Raw genomic sequence first — 22,249 nt, forward strand, 5'->3', positions numbered from 1 at the left:
GAAAAAGCCACAGCGTTGGTCATAAACGATGGTGTCAAGACTTCTCATTTTGATGACACTGGCAGTTTCATTGACATATACTTGCTTTTGAGGAATGGACTATCCATTTTGAGCAAGTGACATGCTTTTGAAGGTTATCCACTAGGTTTTGCAGTTTGCACTAATTGTTTTGAGAAATGCACTAACTGCTGTGCAAATGTTAATAGTGATGTGAGAAAAGCACCAAAGCGACTGAGAAAAACTGTAAAATGAGTTGAATATAACAACCTGTGTATGTTTTTAGACCGTATTATGCTTTCAATGCATGTAATATATTTAAGTCAATTTATCAATTAGTTTCCACAAAATTCACCAAAAGACATTATTTAAGGGGTTATTTCCCAATTTTTTCATCACGCGGGAGCATGCCCCCGAACCCCCCTAGCATTTGGGAGGCCCAAAAGTATTTTACCAGTATGTTTTGTGTGCAGCAAATAATTAGCATTTTTGTAAATTGTGACCACCTTTTTTATTTTTGAATGACGAAGTATGTGAGACAGCGTGTACAGTGTGTGTACAACAAGGGACAAGGGTGTGTGTGTGCTTGTACTGTGTATGGTAGTGGGCATATTTGGAAGAAAGTCCAGGGCGTTTTTTTAGTCCCAGTCCATCCCTGTGTGTGTGTGTATGTGTGTGTGTGTGTGTGTGTGTGTGTGTGTGTGTGTGTGTGTGTGTGTGTGTGTGTGTGTGTGAACCTGTGTGTTTGTGTGTGTGTGTGTGTGTGTGTGTGTGTGTGTGTTAGTGTGTGTGTGGATGACATTGTGTAGATAGGTTCATGATGTTGGAGAGGTCATTGAGGTGGTTGGCTGCTGTTTGTTGGCCTCTGTTTCTTAACTTAACACTGCATGCGCCAGGCTTTTGGGGAAAACCATGTATTAAAACGAACACATGCTTTTAATCAATATGTTCTGGCAAGATCAAACGCCATGGATTTATAGTCCATCGGTCAATATGTCATTTGAAATGTGCAGTCTAGTGCATTCATTGACACAGTTGTTGGTGTTAGTTTGAGTGGCAGGGGGTCGGCGACGGTGGTGGAGTCCGTCCAAAGACACAGTGGACGGGCACTGAACTCTGAGGAGGGTAGTGCCGTCGACTACTCCCTGGCCAGCATTGACCTGAAGAAAGTGCGCCACACGCTGGCCGACGTCATTCAGAACAACAAAGACCGCTGGAAGGAGCTGTCTGTCCAAGGTGCGTGACTCCACTGGCTTTCACACCTATGCTCAGTGACAATGCAGATACATTGTGCAAAACAAAATACATTCGTACTTAACCAGATAGCTATGCAGAGCAGGATGACTTGAAATCCATAAGATGAACTATGTATCTGTATATACAGTCATTGGATGATCCACAGTAAAGAGCTGGTTCTAGTTAAACTGACCATAAACTGCTTTGTGGAAAAGCCCACTCCATTCACACACACACACACACACACACGTCCTGTCTGTTCTGTTGTCCCCACAGAGCTGGCGCGTAAGGAGCTGGAACGCGAGCTGTCCTTAGACTCGGAGGAGATGCTGACCGACGCCGAGCCCACGGGCGCTGACGCCAGCCCCACCAGAGGCGGCCTCGACGCGGCCTCCCCATCCGCTAACGAACTGAACAATGCATACGCCAGCGGCGACTCCTCCTCCCAGGAGTGCCTGTCTGCGGAGCCTGCGCACGCGTCTGCGCCTGCATCACCTGAGAACAGCTCGGCCACCCAGGCCCACGCCTCCGAACCTCTCCCCTGGAACGGTAAAAACCAGTCTGCTGACCTGGGATCAGCTTTACTGTTTGTCTAGGCTTGATATGTTTGGATGACTGTCAAGGCTATATGTATTTATGTGTGTGTGTGTGTGTGTGTGTGTGTGTGTGAGAGAGAGAGAAAGAGAGAGAGGAGAGAGAAAAAGAGAGACAGAGAGAGAGAGTAAAAGTGTGTCTGTGTGTTTATGTTTGTATGTGTATGTGAGAGTGAAAGGGAGAGGGAAAGAGAGAGAGAAAGACAGAGTGTGTGTTTGGATGTGTTTATGTCTGTACTGTCCAGAGACAATTAATGTAAGACAGGGAGAGAGAGCGCACCCAAGGTTGTGTACTTTTTACCACAGACAGGCACAACCAATGACAGCGGTGTAACATATCTCCCCCTGTTATCCCTCCTCACGGTGACCAAACAGGTCCTCGAGCTCGCAGGGCGACAGCAGTTGTTTGTGTGCAGTGTTGTCACGGTTACTGTGTTCTTTTAGGAGAAGGACACCGGCCAATCCCTGAGGAGGACACTCCGAGCCCCTGATGCCGTGTTGCAGGCGCTTGCTTGGCATCAGTCTTCAGTTTGGATTTTCATTTGGCTATTATTAATAACATAATAATTATTATTTTATGATTATATTATTATTATATTTTTTGTAAATGTTTTTATGATTTCATGCTCAGTTAATTGTACTGTTATTTATTAAAGATTGTTCTGCTCTCCCTTTACACTCTTGTTAGACTCAGTTCTTTCCTGCATTTTGCAACTGTTTACAACTGCACTGTATGCTTCTATCCAAACTGAGTCAACGCACAGGGGTGGTGTAGTAAATGAAACGGAGCACAGGGATGGTGCAATGATGGTGTTATGTTTCTTTGTTGTTGTGTACAGTGTCACTATTATGTGTTATTGTATTGTTGGTATACAGTCGTATTGTATTGGTGGTATACAGTCATTGTTATTGTGTATTGGTGTTATGTGTGTGTTGGCGTGTGTATTGCTGTCATGTGTTGTTGATGTGTATTGGTGTTATGTGTGTGTTGGCGTGTGTATTGCTGTCATGTGTGTGTCGTTGGTGTGTATTGGTGTTATGTGTGTTGATGGTGTGTATTGGTGTTATGTGTGTGTTGATGGTGTGTATTGGTGGTATACAGTTGTGGTTATTGTGTATTGGTGTCATGTGTGTGTTGGCGTGTGTATTGGTGTCATGTGTGTGTTGTTGGTGTGTATTGGTGTCATGTGTGTGTTGGCGTGTGTGCTGTCTCGCCCTTTGAGACTTTAGTGCCCTGTGGTAGCAGAGGAGCATCAGGAGCCCTCTGGGCTTTCCACTCTCTCAGGCAGGCTCCCCTCCACATGCTCTTTGGCAGGAGACATGATCCAACTAATGGCAGAGTGGCAGGTTTTTGACACAGTAGGGAGTAGTGAATCATTGGCACCTCTTACCTTGACGCACACACACACAAACACATCCACCAATATCCACATATATCAGATGTACTTTCAGCCTTATACACACACACACACACACACACACACACACAGTCACAGAGACACATACTTACACATAGACGGACAAACACACACAAATAAACACAAAAACACATTTAGTCATATTCACACTCACTTAAACCACACAGAGAAATACACACACACACACACACACACACACACACACACACACACACACACAAATACACACCATAAACCCCCTCATCCCCAAATCTTGACAGTTCACACTGCAGTTCCTGCTGCTTCAGTGCGTTTCCCTCAACAGCAGAGTCCCGAGTGAGTACTTTCTGTCTGGAGCTGTGGAGATAAAAACAGCCTCTTTTCACTGCAGAGGACCAAGCACCAGAAGCACATTCTCTCAACTCTGGTGACCTGTGCGGAGCAGTCTCTACGCCCCTCCCTAGATGAACCATCAGTGTGCCTGCAGCTCCATGATAGTCTACGGTACAATTAACACATTCATGTTGTGAGTGGTTTGCCTTCACACATTTTTAGTAGTCATTAAGTCAGAAGAGATAGTATTCAAAGAAGGGATTCAAAACTGAACGGTTAAGCAAAGAAAGCAGGTATATTTATTTTTGGTCAAGTAAAAGCCATGCATCTAAAAAAACACATTCAGGAATGAAAGCTGCCAGTACATCAGGCAAGTATCAGAGATTCCATTACATTTGTATTTCCTTTTCAAATCACAAGTTATTCTCACTCGTGGAAATACATTGAATTAAACAGAGAATTATTGTTCATTAAGGGTCATTAGGAGGACCAGCACAACCAAGTCACATCAGGTAATTAATAAACTCTTCCAGTTCCCTCTGACAACTGTAGTTGCTGTGTATTGACCCTAGATGCTGTGTCTACGAATAGGGCAGGCAGACACAGTCTTTCACATTTGCACTACATAATCAGAATACCTGCTTAGTTCTTTTAAACAAAAATTGGTACATTTTTTTTAATAATAGAACCTAAATGTCTCATTCACATAGATACAGTATTTCTAAAATGTCATTCCTTACAGTTGAATAACACTGACACAGAGGATTTCTATTTCTTGAAACAGACTATCTTACATATGCAGTTAACTATCTTATCAAGTTGTTACCATGAAGATATCATGACCAATATCGACCTGGTTATTCAATCAGGTTAAGGCACTTTTCAGCTTTTAATGTGTGGGGTTTTTTTTTGGAACCTTTTAGAGCAAGCTGTAGGGTTTTTGTGCTCTTTGACAATCCAAGGATGGTGGTTCTCCTCTAGTTTAACTCAACTCACACACGCCTGTGATTTCATTTGGATTATATATAAAGAGGAATTCTGGCATTCACATTGTATGAACAATAGATTTTCTCTTCTCGGTATGAAATAAAGATGTCTTTTTCACAGAGTCAGGGTTTTTACTAAAGCCACTTTACAGAATCTCATCATAAACAGTATAAATTGCAATTCCTAATGCACACCACTCCATTCACAATGTCTCACATATATTCATTGCATTGACAGCCTCAATATGAAACAGCAGAAACTACAAAAATAGTACAAGTACATTTGTCAGGAATGCACACGTCTTTGCCATTATACCGGTACAAACTCAATAAAGCTTTACTCTCTGTGATGAGAAGACATCCACCAGTACACAGCCTGACACACTTTCTGCATGCTGCGACAGTATTGCTGTGACATTGTCATACAGGTTCTTTCAAAGCAATCATCAACACATGAAATAACAAGAACCTTAACCTAAACTATAACCTAAACCTAACCCCTTTAAAAAAGGAACGGTAAGAATACCAACTAAACTTGGAATGAAGAAAAGGAGACACAGAGACTGCTGATGATTTCAATGCCCGTAACTCCTTATTACTTGTTGGTCGTCAGTATTACCACTACGTCATGAATCATTAAAGAGTGCCATTGAAAAAAAAAACAAAGTGAGAAATAATAGAAAAATCAAAGTTCACTTTAGAAAAAAATACCCTAAGTTAGATCTTTTAAACCTTCATGCACCTCCGGCTTTTCCAAGATGGGCATTCACTTTGCGGCTGCTTCTTCCTGTTCGCTGAGGGTCTCATCTTCCTCAGGGAAGGGCATCTCGGACTGCGTCTGTGTCTTCAGCTGCTTCACTCCTGAAAGTGCCACACAGGAGGTCATCATAAGAGAGAGAGAGAGAGAATTGGCAGAGTACCTCTCCACCGTCAGATATACAAAGCAGAGACAGATCCTTACCAAGTACAGGCTAAGCCTTGTACCACAGCCTTGCCATAGAGAAAGGCCGGTACAAAAAAGTATGGCTTCCCAAAGAGCAGCAGCTCTGTGGTCACTGTACGACTTGTGAGGTTGAAACAGAGATGCACTTTCTCCAATATTGTCCAAAGTTTGAACAGATTAGAAAAGGATATTTTTTACAATTCTCAAATAAAATCCCAAATTTTAGCTCCCTTAAAGACTGTGATAAATTGACACGACATGAGGGACAGTGAGTCGGACACTTTGCCACAATGCCCGACCTAATGTCTGTACTTAATCCAATGTATTATAATGTGTTTGCTGCCTGTGTGTGTGTGTGTGTGTGTGTGTGTGTGTGTGGAAAAAGAGAGAAAGTGAGGGTATACACGCAATTTTTCATGCTACATGTTACTGTTTCCCTTAATGCTGTCAATGTTCTAATTGTTATGCTGTAATTGTACTTTGGCAACACTGTACTTACTTATAGTCATGCTAATAAAGCAACCTTGAATTGAATTGAATTGAATTGAATTGAATTAAATTGAGAGAGAGGGAGGGAGAGAATGACGAGAATGACAGCTAAAGTAGGACACAGGGTCAGCACAGGACGAACAAGACAGAGAGAATGAGAGTACAGTAGGACATGACAGCACACCATAAATGATACAGATGGACAGTAGAGGTGGAAGAAGACAACAGGACCCTGTAACAGTGGAATCCTCTGATAAGTACAAGAGTAAAGCATCCCACCGTATCCACCCTCCTCAGCCTGGTCCTTTATGGTGTTTTATGCCCCCAACGTCGTCTTCCAGGCAACGCTGCCACTGTCTCAACGTATGTACCCCCAATCATCCGGAAATCGATCTAAAGTGCATTTTACTCCGGATAATTCCTTTAAAGGCACCTTATCCTAACCCTAACCCAAACCCAAACCTTAACCCATGCCTAACCATTGCGCCTTCCAGGCAGCGCTGCCTTGAAGACAACGTTGGGGGCATAAAACACCAAGAAACCTGCGTGCAACACTGACAGCTAGCATGGTTAGACATGAAAAGATCCAAGATGAAACAAAAAATGGCTGAAGATAAAACACATTTGCTGGTAAGTCAGTCAATACTTCAGCTGGACTGAATCTCGGGCTAATAACAGTTAAAAAGGCTTATTGCCTGGGGACTGCGTCTGTGTCTCTTCACTGTGATCAGAACTTCCATGCAATGGCAACATAAGGAGGTGTTTGCGACGCATGATGCTTATGATGTATATGGAGGGTGTGAACAAATGTGCTGAGGGAGATGGAGAGGGAGAGGGAGAGCACAGTGTGTCACTGAGGGGAGTCTTTTGGGATCACATGTGCGCTTTCACAGGAACAGACCATCTGGTGTGCAGACACACTGGCAGTCCACCATGTTGTTTATCTCCCTTTTTTGCTCTTGGTTACAGTAAAAGGAGGGAGCAATTTGAAAACTAAGTCAACCAATTCACTCTGTTGAGCCTGGTTTTGATCAATTTCTCTAAGACAAGTTCAAAATACTAAAGACTAAAAGACTATCTGATATACTGAGACATCCTAATAACCAGTAGTGGTAAAATAAGAGGTGGGTAAACTATGAATTCTGTGATCTCGGTGAGGTGGACTGCACCATGCGGTATCGGATTTTTAAAAAAAACATCCTTGGTCATCCCCATAGAAGATCCATCATAAGCATAAATGATACATAATAACACATTTACATTGTGTCAAATATCAGATAATTCAGATACATTTGAGTCTTAGAAACCCAGCCTGCTCCTCTGACTGATCACATAGTATCACACATAGTATAGCCTGGACTCTGGCCAAAGCTAGCTGCTTCCGTGCAACACCAGCACCTCCAGGATTCAACAAATGCGTGTATGTGGCTGTCAGAACAAAATGTGCTGAAGACTAGCTTGGAGAACCCAAGATGGATTGACTGGGCAAGTACATTTACTAAGGTGCAGTTGAGCAGGTAAGCATGTTGCCAAGATACCCAAAATGGACAGTATGTTGGCAAGAGACAACATTTGAGCAGGTTACCAATATTGGGCAGGTGAGCATGTTACTCAGGTATATTAGCTGTGCAGGTGAGTGTGTTACCCATATTAACTGGGCAGGTGAGTGAGTTACCCATATTAACTGGGCAGGTGAGTGTGTTACCCATATTAACTGGGCAGGTGAGTGTGTTATCCATATTAACTGGGCAGGTGAGTTACCCATATTAACTGGGCAGGTGAGTGTGTTACCCATATTAACTGGGCAGGTGAGTGTGTTACACAGATATATTAGTCTGCAGGTGAGTGTGATACATAAGGGATAATGTATAGAACGCCAGTCATTATCGGAAAAAAAGTCCCGACAGGGCGTACAGTTTCATTGTGTTTTTTTCTGAGAAACAAATAGTTTATTGCAACACACGCTGAACTTGGATCAAACATTCTTTAGAACACAGCTGATCAACGGTCTGTTTTCACTTTTGAATGAAATTCCATTGCAAGAAGTGACGAAAGATGTAAAGAAGAAGCACAAAACCCATTTTCCTTGACATCGGTCTGTTATACTTGTTATCGAGAAATATCAGACCATTCTCCATTCATCAAGTGAATGGAGCATTCTGCAGCATTATGAAGAGCCGTGTAATAAGCAGATATATTAGCTGGCCAGGTGGGCATCTTACCTGGGGTGAAGGGGGGCTGGTGCTGGTAGGGTGTGTCTTTACGGCGCGGTGGACCTCCCACCGCTGACAGCTCCTCGGACTCGGACAGCGGGTCGAGGTGAGACAGGCCCTGCCGGGACAGCGAGGCTGGGATTGGGTGGTGGTGCGCGGTGTCCCTGTCCTCCACTGCACGGGCTCCATGGCTGTCGCTCTGATGCTCTCTCCCTGTAGAGAGACAGGACACACACACACACACACTGAATTGAAGCCGAGGGATCTGGCCGCCAGGGTCACCTTTCTTGACCTCTCTCACCTTTCACAGTGAGGCAGCTCATTTTCTGCCAAAGGTCACAGGTCACCACACTCATGATGGTCGCGTTTGGAGAGCATTGACATGGCATTAATGTTACATGAATGAGAACAACACCGTGCTAGCTCAGCTAACAGACTACTTTAACTTTACTAATATTGAGATACACACAGACAGAATCAGCATGTCAAAGCCACACGACCATCTCTTTCCCCACAAACAATCTTCATAATCACAACTACACAATCTATTTGTATTTAATACAGTGTGAGTACTTGCCTACTATATGTACTGCATAATCTTACTCTTGATAAATATATTTATTTACATAATTGAATATGTTATAAACAACAATGGAAAATCAGAAAACAAATGCAAATCTTGGTATAAAAAACATAATAGACAGATACCCAGCAGTTAATAGATTCAAGCCATTAAAATAGTTATCTCTTTATTTCTTTTCCAATATTTTCAAGAGAGTCTGCAATCAATCATTCCATAACTGAATGCTAAACAAAAATACACAACAAAGAAATGCGTGATACGGCATGTTGCAGAAAATATGCTGCACATATTTTTGGCCTGACAGAGAGAGTATGCAGAGTTAAAAGTGCCTGATGAACACCTCTAACAGACAGCTATAAATAAATAAAACTTATTTTGGTGTCTAATTTAAGCAGTAGAAAATATTCAACAAGCTAATAGAGGTTGAATGTACAGCCAGAGAATTGTTGGATGGAGGATGCACACTCTATGGAGTCTACGGAGGTTACAATGTATTGTGATTATTGTGTGTGTGCTATAAGTTACTGTAGGAGGGAATCAGTCAAATGCTTCGGTCAGAGTGAGGAAAGTAAAAGTCCAGATACAGAGTGAAGATGCTAGTGGGAGGTTATCGAGAAATTGTTGAGGGGCTTGACAAGTTTTTCTGCTGACACTCTGAAGCCTCTGGTGACTCTCCTGCATGGAAATATACGTAAAAGGAAAAATAAAATGATAATAACAATAACGACAAACACAAACAATAACCACAACAACAACAACGACAAAGAGAGAGACAACAAACAAGGTGATTAGCCAAGTCCAGTCACAACACACTGTGAGTGTTCAATATACAACCTAGAGAACAGCTGAGTCTGGTATGGACCCAGACTCAGATCCGGCCCACGTGTGGCCCAGTTCTGGCACTGATCCGCCTCAGGCTCAGCCACTCTCTGTGGACTCATGTTGTTGTATACAGTGACAGCGGAGGACAGTGACTCTACATGCATTCAGTTGTCTTGTGTGTCCTTTTGCTCTTAAACTCGGAGAGGGGGACATCCAGACACTGTGTAGACCAAGACCACACCTGGCCCACATCAACTGAAGGCTAAACTCTGTAGCACACTCCGCTCAGCTATTCTGCTGCCCTCTAAGAGCCAGCGTGGAGCGCGGAGCGTGGAAATCGAATCTACATTTAGCAGAGGGGAAAAGTCCACCGTCAGGAAGTGGCCATTCATCCTGGTATGCTGTGTGTTTAGCGTCTGGACAATTTACAGCAGAGTTCCTCGACCAGGAGGTTGTCCCGGAAAAGGAAGTCTGCAGAGTCAGCCTCAGGGCCCTAGATGGAGCAAACACTCTGTGGTACGTTTTCGCTCTCAACCTGAACTTTCCCACTTTCTAACATGCATAGGAGAGGGAGTTCTTTGGACAATGTACAACTAGGGGATGAACAATGTAAAGATGAGAGGAAAGTTGTTGTGTCCACTAGTACTCCCAGTATAGAACATACCGTCTTCAACTGCATGTTCAACAATGCAATTTTCAATAGACAAACACAGCATGTTCTATTCAAGAACATTTTTCTCTTATGACTCATATGGGCATAGCTACATGTCACAGACGAGCTGGACAGATAGTTTTCCTCAGTCATGCAGGTGAGAGTGATGGAGGTCCTTTGGGGTGACCAGGGGGCCGGGACTGGACTTACCCCCAGCAGCAGGGCTACCGCCCGGGTCGCCCTGTGTGCCGAGGGGCTGGCTGACCCGCGTGTCATTGCCATTGGGCTCGGGGCAGTTGTGGTTGGCCCACGGTGGGGCGGCGGCGCTGTTGCCGTAGCGCTGTGCTGTGATTGGGCTGGGCGTTTCGGGGCTGTCGGCGAGTCCCGCCTCCTGCCGCTGCTCCTGCCTCTGAAAATGCTGCTCCACCACCAACTGCAGCTCTGCGCTCCAGTGAGCAGAGGGGGAGAGACGGCACAGGTACACACACACACACACAAACATACACACACACACACACACACACACACACACACACACACACAAACATACAGTACACACACACGAACATACACACACACACACACACACGAACATACACACACATAAACAAACACACACACGAACATACACACATACACATACACACACACACACACACACACACACAGACACACAGACAGACACACAGACACACACACACACGCACACACACACGCACACACACACGCACACGCACACACACACACACAGGGGCTGTCAGCCCACATCTAAACAGTGCACCCCATCCCAGCACCCCCACCATTCCACCCCCGCTCTACCCCCCTTCCCCCCTCCCCCCATACACTCTTTTTTTTACACACTCTGCTGTTTCTAAGCAGAGCTCTCCAGCATTAGTCTCCAGTGGACATATTTCCAGCTGCTGTGCTGTTGAGGGTCCAAGTGGTACTGCATGCCTCAGAGGCAGGAATATTTCTAATTACCAATAATTCAAAACAGTCCACTATGGTTACACTATGCAAGTTTCCATCTGTGGCATAAATTGCTGCATGTAACTAATTTAGCCACAGCTTCTTCCTATGGGCATTCATACCCTCATTTGTTACAAGAAGGGTATCAGAACGCGGACAGAGTATACTGCTGAGATACACACAAAACACTAACAGTGTGGCAAGGTTACTGCTTATGAAAGTCACGGTCCACAGAATGCTGGAATCTTCTAAAAACAGTTGCATAATGCTGATGAAGCTGAATTCATTGGGTATCAGATGAAGCGATAAGATGTCAGGATTACATATGCCCTAGTGGGAGACAAATGTCAGCTGTGTGATGCATAGAATGGGAAAAAGATATGTAAAAAAGGCCCTCGCAAAGGAAGCAACACAATTTAAGAAAAACAAAAGCATGATACACACAGAAAGCGCACATCCATATTGTAACCTAAAAACATCCAACACAAAACCACACTCATACACTCGTACAGTCTGTGGTGGCACATCTGTTAATCATAACACGCTTGTAAATAAACTAACAATGGTGACCTTTTACAACTTCCCACACACACTGGCAACCCACACACTAATACACACACACAGATACATACAGAGACACACAGACACACACCAACCACGTCACTGCCAACTACGTCACTGCCTGGAGTGGTTTCGCCCATCATGACCATGCCTTACAAGGACGATACATGTTAAATACTATTAAATGTCAACGCATGACACAGGGGGTCTGAGTCAAGCATGTGAACAGTCATGCCCCATTTTATTCGGAGTATATTCAAATTCACTGACAAATACTTGTAATTTATCTAAAGTGATACAACAAGCATGGATGATAATATCATTCACAGTACGGAACACTCAAATCCATGACCTTAGGGCTGATTTAAAGCAGAATATTTATCCAGCTGAACCACGGAAAAGGAGCTTGATCACCCTGAAGGAAAAGGATGTGATCAGCGTGTTCTCACTGAGGGCCAACTCCAGTGTTTGAATAAGTCATGGACTAGACTTCTCAGAGAAAGCACACAGTATACTACCACTGCACAGTAAACCTCTACTCTGAATTGCTGTGGATTTGTGTTTTTTTTATTGTAAGAGAGAGGTATTAAATTCCTTGTACTATATAGGTAGGTGATTTCTCACAGTGGCCAATCAACAACAAAGCCACAAAGTCTGTATAACATCAGAAAAAAAAATCATCAGCAAAATAACCCTTGTGGGCAAAAAACATCACCAACAGAGCAGCCTTTGTGATCTTTTCATCAGGGTTATCAAGAAGGCATCTTCCTTCATCTGTGTTTTGTTGAATTTTGTGTGTGTGTGTGTGTGTGTGTGTGTGTGTGACAGTAAGTAAAAATGAATGTAAATATTGTAGGATATGCTTGAATGGACTAGGAAACTGTGAATATGCAACTTTTCTGTAAATAACTGAGATCAGTCATTCCAAGGGGATTGTCTTAGCCTCAGTAAACTCTCCCGGCTGACTTGTGAGTCCTGCACTTCTGTAAGGTGAGCAGTGTAAAGTCAACAGCAGGCAGCAGAGCAGACAGACATCCACAAGCCCAACCCCACCACCATGGGATGGGATGAGTGCCGATGTACTTAATGAGATTTGAAAGGATGCTGAGTGGTCACTCATTACAGAGAGCACTGCTCCGACGGCTGCCTGTCCATTTGAAAGCTGGGGCCGCACTGGAAGGATCCTAGATCAATAGCAGAAGCTAATGTGTATTTAGCACGTCCATTACAGGAAATGCCTTGGCCATGAGTCAGCGAATCGGCCATTTTGTGCTGTTTCATATCGTCTTAAAATTCTGACAGCTGGCACTGGTACCAACGCTGCGAGCCAAGACTCCCCTCCAGTGAGAGTGTTCTGCCCTTTTTCCTTGCACAACCAACCACATCAACAGACCACTAATAGAAAATTTGTTTTCTACATTCATTAACTTGAGATCTAATGATGCAATAGGCATGATGCGTTTATAATGGTGAGGCAGATTTGAGAACATGTGTAATTTGTGTGGGCTAGATTTCGCTTCATTTTCCAACGACGTCCATTGAACTCTGCACTCATCTCTGTGATTTCCAAGATGTGCCGTGCAGTCTGACAGTCCAGCCTCAGTGGTGCCATTAAAAACATTGTCCATTCTAATTCCAGGAGAATTAGAGAGATAAATCTTTGAGTCTATAATATTTGAAATCTGTATTTCTTCTATAAACAACTGTGTCCTAAAAGTGTTGATTCCTTATTTGGAATGCTAACATACTAAGACGTCTTCTGCTTCCCCTTTGGTAAGAAGCATGCACCAAACACTTTCCTGCAAACTACTCATTAAGAGTGGAGTCTTAGAAAGTAAAACTTCAGCATAATAAAAAAATGAGGCCAAACAAAATGTTAAGAGATGCGGGAGATGCTGGAACAGAAATAGACAAACTCAAGGGGCAAATGAGGCTGATCAAATGTAGGATGCCAGCAGCCAACCAAATGTTTTTAAAAGTTAGCACAGAGATAGGCTCGACATAAAATACCTGAGTGTGTATGAGGCAGCCTAGCAAAGATGTTGCATTGTACTATGTCCCTTTGTGTGTGTGTGTGTGTATGTGTGTGTGCGTGTGTGTGTGTGTGTTTGTATGTATGCGCATAATCATACATAATCCTGACAGCATGTACTGTTGGTTTGGGTCTGTGTGAATATTTATGTATGTGTGGATAATTGGTGCATGTAAATCTATTTGTTTACATGTATAGGGGTGGGTGTATAGCTTACATATGCACGTGTGCATGTAGGTGTGAGCGTGGATGTATGCACTGACACAAATATGTGTTTGTAAGAGAGTATTTATTTATGTGCCTTAGTGTCTGTGTTTATGCATGCCAATATGTATACTTGTGTCTGTGTGTGTATGTGTGTTTATCCATGTCTGCACATGTGTAGGTATGTGCATGCAAGTGTATATGCTTGTATGTATGTATGCATGTATGTATGTATGTCTGTGTGTGTGTGTGTGTGTGTGTGTGTGTGTGTGTGTGTGTGTGTGTGTGTGTGTGTGTGTGTGTGAAGAGCACCTCTCATGGTGGGCGGTGTGTAAACACTTTGCTTCCTCTGTGCAGGGGAGAGCTGTGTGCCGGGAGCCTACCGGGTTGGCGGCAGCAGTGAGGAGAGAATGGAAAAGAACAGCATGAGAGCACAGATCTGATTTCACCGACCCCCCCCCCCCCATCCCTAGCCCTCATCCCTCAACCCCATCCAACACTATTTCAGGAGCTCTGTCCCTCTCAGATAATCAATGACAACCGCATCAGAGAGAGAGAGAGAGAGAGAGAGAGAGAGAGCATCCTCCATACCACACCACAGACCAGTCTAATGCTCAGGCTATATAACTCGGCCTAGAGCGGCGTTCACATGAACACACTTTTTTACCTTCAAAACGCAAGTATTACAAAGTAGTGAGTGTTGAGATATGCATGAGATAGAATTGTGTACATGTTTTGCATGGCTTAATAAAGAGGTAGCTAAACTAATAACCTATTGTTGAAAACAAACAAACAAAAAAACGTCTGTGGGCCAGTTAGTGAGGCACACGGTGAGGTTCAGTGGGAAAATGTGATACGAGTCCTGTGTCGGCACTCGGGAGAGAGCAGTGAGCACTGCAGTAATGAGGCCGCTCTCTCACATTCAGCTCATGTACACATTTCTGCCTCTGTCTCTGTCTCATTTTCAGGGACTTGGTCTGCCTTTGAACTATACTAAAAAAACGAAGGCAGTTGAAAGGAACATAAAACATGACCTACCATATTTATATATGCTGTATGCAAATAGATTTCAACACATTTAAAATGCTTATTCAAATCTGTATTTTTATAATATTTCATAAAGGCATGCAAGTTACAGAAAATGAAATAACATGAAGCACATTGCGTGAGAGATCAACATACCTCTCCCTGGCCACTGGGTGTCTGTTTATCATCTATAGAAACAAACAAACACATGTATGACTCATCCTGGCCATTTCCTGTCTGAGTGTGGATATATCTAACGAAATCGGCCTGTCCAGTCAGGCAACAGGGTCCCGGTTCTGCAGACGCAACATTTCCACCAAGATCATAACCTGCTTAGTCATGCTTGTATAGTGCCCAGGTGAATCATCTGTGAATGTGATCTAAAAACATAGTATCCATTTAACAACAGAGACAGCTAGCATGGTAAAAAAACAGACTCCCTGAAGCTGTAACTAAACTGAAGACATCATGCCCCTCAAGATCACTTAATGTGTAATTGCAACCTCCTAGTCTGAACCATGATCTTTGACTATGGGAATGTGAAAAAGAAAGACTTCAGATTTAGGGAGAACTCTGTCAGATAGATAGTCAGACTCATTCTCCAGAGATTTAGACCCAGAACACACTGCATTGATCATTCTCTCAGCCTTAACGCCCTTTAGTGAATTACTGTTGCAGAGATGCGTCTGACAAAAAAGACAAGCAATGGTCATTTCCTTTAGTTGAACTTATATTCTTTAAGTCTGCTTTATACTGTAAACACACTTATACTCATTGACTTTATGTTTGCAAGTGCAGAGGTTACACAACTGCAGAGAGCTTGTGGTTACATAACCATGATTTGTTGACACATAGACTACATTATGTGAAACCGTGTGATGTGATTTTCCGGCCAAGACTAAACCATCCCAAAATTATGCCTGTTTTGACTTAATGGAAAACTTTGTCATCACTGATGGAAATAATCATCATTAAATCTCTAAGGGAGGAAAAAAATGGACACTAGCAAGTTCTTTGGCCACTGGTTAGGCTACACAACAAAATATCTTCTAAAAGTAGGGGAAACATGTGTAGAAATATGGGTGAAAGTGATCCATCCATGACTAACATGTCCATAAGCAGTAGGAAAATGACGACGACATGACGATGCTTCCCTTACAAGCAGCTTCCAGTGAAACCAGGAAAGAAACCCTCTGAAGGGTCCCTGGTTTCCTGAACAGCTCCTGCTTCATCTTTTTTAGCTACTCCAGTCGCTCAGGGAAGCCTAAGGAACGAGCCTGTTTATGGCCTGATTAAACCGCGAGCGGCGACACGGCTAGCTGAGAAAAAAGAACACAGCAACCTGTTATACACACGACTTTGCCAAAGGGGCCTGTTTTATGACTTTGACTTCATCAGGACACCAATCTGAAGTAGGCCTGCACACATGCGGATGTTATTAACTGAGAAGTGTTGTGAAAGAGCAGCAGCTACCAGCGCCTGTAGGTTTGGAAAGGCTTCAGTGTGACGTATAGTAATCAGGAGCACCGGGGGTAATGCATCCAAGCTGCTGGGTTTTCAGAGCCCTTCCCTGAGAACTGTAAAGAAATCTCTCAGAGAGTGTGTGTCACGTCACAGAGCAGCCATGTGACACAAACGTTTGTGAATCTACAGAAATGGACCCTTTTTAACGAGACAAACTTTTTTTTCTCGGGATTGGGTGAGGGAGAAATACCAGCTGGACAAAGGACTGCTTGTTGTTTGAATGCTGCTCTGTACAGCGCTCCCACGCACACCCCCTACTACTCACGTCCAAAAAAAGAGGAAAATAAGCCCCTGTCCACCACTCCAAGCACCCAGCCACACCAGTCCAATGGGCCCCTATGTGTGTGAGAACCTCACCAGCGCACACATACACTATAGCCCAATCAGGACCTGGAGTAGTGGAAAATAAACACATTTCAGGCTGATGCCTCAGATACATCTATCCATGGCGGGTGCACTGCCAGCTAACATACAGCAGGCCGGGCACAGCTCGGAAAACTAAGACCCAAGGAGGGAAAAAGAAATAACGCTTTGGAAACAACCAAGGGTTTGGAGAGTGAGCAATTCACAGAGCTCCATTCTGCATTGGAGTGAAATAATCACTGGCTCTGGTGCACTAGAGGTCCCATTGGCAGCAATTACATAAGGATGGGGGTATTATAGCCTAGCGCTTTGGCTCTGGAGGGAGTGTGGTATAAACACAAACGCCTGCAGGGAAAAGGAGTTAGCTGAGGGGAGGAGAACTGGACCAACTTTCCTTACAGACGATAGGCCATAGAGGCCAATGAGACCCATCTCAAAACTGTATTTGCACACTAGCGGGTGGATAATAGGGCTCGCTTCTGTTGGCAATTCTTCAAACACAGACACAGACAACAGGATGACTGCCAGTGGCAGACCAGTGAAAATATCATGGGTAAACACTGCCCCTGCTGATTCACAGCTTAGCTGATACCAATGAGAGAGAGCGGCACTTGTTTGATGGACATGTTTGATGGGCAGTTCCAACAACAAGCCAGGGAAAGTTACTTCAAAGAATAAACATGATCTAAATCTATCTATGTATTCATTGCCCAACTTTGGCTGTTAGATTACCACGTCTGATTTATACAATGGTTAGACCTGTCACAACTGTCACGAATGACAGTGACAGTTTAGACACCACACCGTTATAAGTGAAGGTAATTAGAGTTGAGATGTTTTGGTTGGAGCCGTTTTTCTGTCCTGTTTAAAAAAATCTCACATTGTCACATACCGACTCAAAGTCATCTTGCATGTTAAGACAAAAACTGGCCTCAGCATTGTTTAGCACCAGAATATGTACTGAGCTCGCTTGAAAACAAGTAGATTATAGCCAGTGTGTCTTTAGCTCTTTAGTGTGTAACAGATGTTACGTTAAAAGGACCTGATGAGTACTGACAGTTCTGCTACAAAATGGTTGATGATATGGGGTGTAAAGGGCAGAACACTGAGTTGCTCAGTTGTACAGTGTTCCGGGTGTGGATGTGACGGACCGTGAAAAGGGTGGTGGCGTTTCTGCGGTGGCTGCGTTGTTGGAGTTGCCGCCAACCCACTGACACCATATGATGATGCCGCATGGAGGGATGTTTGTGCTGGTACCGGCCGGCAATCCCAACGTCACACACTCTCTCTCTCTCTCTGTCTCTCTCTCACACACACACACACACACACACACACACACACACACACACACACACACACACACACACACACACGCTACACTGCACTCAAGGTTAGATGACAGAACACTGAATCTCTAGTGAACTCAGCCACCCCCCACCCCGTCCCACCACCCATCCCAAAACATTCCCCTGCATCATCACACACACTACTGATTAAACATTAAGGTCATGTTTTGAAATGTCTTAGTCTCAATGCCTGTGAATGTAAAAAAACAGCCTTGATTGAAGCAGCGTATGAGAAGAGTGCGTTAGTCTTAGTTTACCAACATTAGCAGAGCTCATTTGTAGTAATTATGTTGATGGGAAACAAATTCATATTCAAGCCCTGCATTCCAATTCTGTCAAACTAATCACGATCTAAATTGCCAATCACAAATGATTTCAAACAGAACTCATAATGTCATGAGTGCAATAAATGAGGCAATATGGTATGAAATGTCTGCCTTAAGTGTCTCTTAACCACTTGTTCTAAATGTCTCTCTGGTGTGAAAATTGAAATTTCACAGATCATTTCTTTCAGCGTTGCCCTTCTAACCTAATGCATGTACAGATTACTAGATCAGTCTCACCAGCTGCATGTGGATCATTGTAGATGACCAGGGTGGCAGGTGTGGGTCTTCTCTTCCGGATCTAGAAGTACAGAGAGATTTTATTTTTCATTATATTTGATAAGCAGTCACTTCCATTAAGTTACCATGATCCTGTCAAACATCATCCACAACACTAGACAAAGCATGTGTTTACTATTTCAAACCTGATAGCAGAATCAGCCACACTTTATTCGTATAGTCCATCCACAACACAGACCATCTACAACTGCTTAGATAATAAACAAAATATCTGTTGACACTGTGTTAGCTATACAATTTATGGTTATGGTTAGGGTTATGGTTAGGGGTTGGATTTCTTTAAAGTGATATTCAGAAATTGTTCAAAAACTATTTTTCATACTCAACTTGAATCTTAACAGATGATCAGTTAAGTCTCTATGGGCTGACTATCCAAGTGTAGTGTTACCCCAGAATCTGATAAGCCAGGATATTGCCCAGAAACAGAGCAAACTCCATTCTCAGAATTTCCACAGGCCTCTGCATGCACATGTGTGTGAAGCTTATGATACACAGACTGAACGTCAATTGAATCAATGACAGAGAAAATAAGTGGGGAAGGGCAGTGAACTACAATGCTGTGCCACGACATGTCCAATAAGATATGATCTCATTTTAGAAAGCCCCGATTCATCCTCAACCAAGGACATCACGATCAATGGAAAAGCGCTTGAAGAGCAGCGGGGGGAAAAAAAGGAAAATGAAAAAAAAGAAAAAAAGAAACCTTTCACTTCATTTTCATGCCTGTTCAGTGATATAGTTGATGAGGCACAAAGGAAAAGGCCTGAGAGAGCCTGTTCTAATGGCGCTCTTAGTCAGCAGAGCCAGGCCCCAAGCTGATTGGCCACTGACCCACCATCATCATAATTTTTCCCCCCAGCACTTCGTTGTTGTCCCACCGTCAGCAAAAGTTCACCTCAGATAAAAGAGAGCAGCACACCGTGTCTGTCAGAACAGCCGCTTTGCGTGTAGCGTTTCTTATTATGCTGATGACAGTTTCACAATGATGCACAGTGTGTACACTGACAGTATGGGGTTTGTGCTGTTTGAACATTTACTTTTCTAAAATAGCAGAGGATAATCAATGGACATACTCAAAGAGTCTTTTTTTCCCCTTCTTATAACACTTGACACACAGAAGAAAGAAACAAACAAACAAACAAAAGAAAGAGAGAGAGAGAGAGAGAGAGAGAACACCCACAAAAGCAACAATCATCCCACAGAGCACTGTGCCATAGACTACCATTAGCTCTAATCTCTATAATGTGCTGCAAAACTGCAAAATAGATTTACCAGCAAACTGAACAAAGCAGAGAGCCTTTTGAGTGGGTCTCTAGAGGAGCCCAATCCCTCATCCCCACCACTCACACACACACACACACACACACACACACACACACACACACACACACACACACACACTCCATTATCCTGAGAGGAATAGGAGCTTTCCCAATCCCCCTCTCTCTCTCTCTCTTTCTCACCTTCTCTCTCTCTCTCTCTCTCTACTCACATGTTCGGCGGCCTGCGGGTCCAGCTGGCTCTGGAACAGTGGCACAGAGAACTGGATCTTCTTGGGACTGTTGGGCTCCATGTTTTCCACACAAGGCACGCAGAGCGCGACAGAGACCCGAGAGAGGAGGGAGGGAGCAAGTGAGGGAGGGAGGGAGTGGGAGAGAGAAATAGAGAGGGCGAGAGACACTGAAGTAAGAGAGAGAGAGAGAGAGAGAGAAGAGCTACTACTGGTGTGCAGCTGTGTGGCCAAGCTTACAGCAGCAGCAGCAGCAGCAGCCTAGTCTCTGGCCCCCACCTCTTATGAGCACTCTGACTGCTCTTCCTGGACCGCCCGCCTTCCTCCTGCTCCACTCAGAGGGAGAGAGAGAGAGAGAGAGAATGAGGGAGGTGTGTATGTACTGTATATGTACAGAGAAGTGAGAGGGAGGAGAGAGACAGAATAGAGCCAGGACAAAGACAAGAAAAGAATAAAATAATAAAAGATTCAGAAAAAAGATGAGAGGAGAGGAGGGGGAGAAAAATAAAGAGAGAGAGAGAATCGTTCCAATTCTGTCAAGTCCCGGCCCAAAAAGAAAAAAAAAAGACAAAAAACAAACAAAAAAGCAATGCAAATGTATTTCCCGACTTTCTTCCACGAAACCTCAAATTCACGCGGAAAAAAGAAGCGTGGGTACTATTCTGAAAATTCTGTGTCGAGCACCCGTCCTGCACTCGGACTCAAGTGTCCCAGCAGCACTGTCCCAGGTCCTCTTTGCACTGGACTCCCCCTCGGCTCGGCTACCTCCCACGATGGGCTGGTCGGGGCTGGACAGCAGTGGGCTGGGCTGGGCAGGGCTCCTATCTGTGAGATGCTGCTCTGCCTCCTCCCTCTCTCCCCAGTATCATTAGCAACGCTCACAGAAGTGCAATCTAAGCCCCCATCGGGACCTGCTGATGCATCCTCCATTATTGATGATCAAGTTCAGGAAGCTGCTGCTGATTTTTTCTCCCTCTCCTCTCTCTCTCTCTACCTCCCTTCTTCCCTCACTCCCTGACATCTCTCTCTCTCCCACACTTTCCTTCCTTTCCTTTTTCCCAGGCCAAAGTAAACCTGGAGACAAGAAGAGACTGTGTGTTTTATAATGCAGGATGTCCTCAATCAACTGTGGCACATCATTCGTAGATTTTTTAATTATTCAAAATTACTTTTGTGGAGGCATATGCATCAATGTCATAACTGGGCCCTTATTTTTAGGTTGACCTGGCTAATATCATTAGTGTGGCAGGTTTTGTTCATAATAAATAAGTATAATTATACAATTCCAAAGAATGGACATTTATTAAGCTAACCTCACGCAGCATTAATGAGAGAACTTGTAGAACCTATACAAGCTCCCACATAGATCCTGCTTTGAAAAAGCAATTTCTTTGCTCGTTTGCTGAAGTTCATAAATAAATAAAAAAAGAACGTGGAGTCCAGGAGGGGAAGTTCAAACAGATTAACTATTAACAAAATTAATTTTCCCCAAGTGAACCCTCAGAGCCTCTCCAACACAACACTGTAGTAACTGATAGAGAATAACAAGATGACACTGTGCTGGACATTTGGTATGCCTCCATACACACACACAGTCCTATGTGTTTGTGAATACTTGCTGTACAGTTCCACTGCATATCATAAGTGCTTCAAAAACACTGCAGTGGTAGGATATGTTTGTTTTCTTATTTCATGAGCGGTCAACAAGTCCACCTCTGTAGCTGCTGCCCCCTGGCTCGAGTGCCCCAGCTCTTGTTAGTGCCAGTGCATTAATGGTGCCCATTAAGAGGGCATGAGGTCATCCCCCCTGTGCCCAAACACGCCTCAGAAACACCTGATGCATCTCA

At 43.8% G+C, this 22,249-nt stretch overlaps 2 protein-coding genes across 3 annotated transcripts in view; one reads left to right on the forward strand and one right to left on the reverse strand.

The window, feature by feature from the left end:
- Positions 1-2,378, forward strand: part of pde1a (phosphodiesterase 1A, calmodulin-dependent) — a 37,433-nt gene extending 35,055 nt beyond the window's left edge. The window contains exons 13-15 of the mRNA XM_076264264.1: positions 1,046-1,233; positions 1,510-1,782; positions 2,271-2,378. Coding sequence (XP_076120379.1) covers positions 1,046-1,233; positions 1,510-1,782; positions 2,271-2,317 — 508 coding nt within the window. The 3' untranslated portion in view covers positions 2,318-2,378. The remainder of the gene's footprint in view (positions 1-1,045; positions 1,234-1,509; positions 1,783-2,270) is intronic.
- Positions 2,379-3,832: 1,454 nt separating this feature from the next.
- Positions 3,833-21,102, reverse strand: ppp1r1c (protein phosphatase 1, regulatory (inhibitor) subunit 1C). 2 transcript variants are annotated; one of them, XM_076264265.1, is made up of 7 exons: positions 20,385-21,102; positions 18,833-18,893; positions 15,193-15,224; positions 14,323-14,389; positions 10,455-10,685; positions 8,197-8,400; positions 3,833-5,403 (listed from the first exon to the last, which is right to left on the reverse strand). In XM_076264265.1, the coding sequence occupies exons 1-7, from the start codon at positions 20,463-20,465 to the stop codon at positions 5,309-5,311; spliced, it is 771 nt and encodes a 256-aa protein (XP_076120380.1). In that variant the 5' UTR covers positions 20,466-21,102; the 3' UTR covers positions 3,833-5,308. The 2 variants fall into 2 exon arrangements, with proteins under 2 accessions (XP_076120380.1, XP_076120381.1); XM_076264266.1 differs by lacking the exons at positions 14,323-14,389; positions 15,193-15,224.
- Between the last annotated feature and the right edge of the window lie 1,147 nt (positions 21,103-22,249).

Source organism: Alosa pseudoharengus, unplaced genomic scaffold (assembly GCF_046254945.1).
Source record: "Alosa pseudoharengus isolate Yale_2024_CS ecotype anadromous, Long Island Sound unplaced genomic scaffold, YU_APseudo_1.1 YU_APseudo_1.1_scf_3, whole genome shotgun sequence".
Lineage (NCBI taxonomy): Eukaryota > Metazoa > Chordata > Actinopteri > Clupeiformes > Clupeidae > Alosa > Alosa pseudoharengus.

What these genes read in the sequence shown, in the direction of transcription:
- ppp1r1c (XM_076264265.1), bottom strand. Translation starts at nt 20,465, where the DNA reads ATGGAGCCCAACAGTCCCAAGAAGATCCAGTTCTCTGTGCCACTGTTC. An exon ending in ACCCGCAGGCCGCCGAACAT is followed by an intron (nt 18,894 to 20,384) that starts GTGAGTAGAGAG and finishes CTGTACTTCTAG; the next exon opens with ATCCGGAAGAGAAGACCCAC. An exon ending in CACACCGCCCACCATGAGAG is followed by an intron (nt 10,686 to 14,322) that starts GTGCTCTTCACA and finishes ACTGGAGCGCAG; the next exon opens with AGCTGCAGTTGGTGGTGGAG.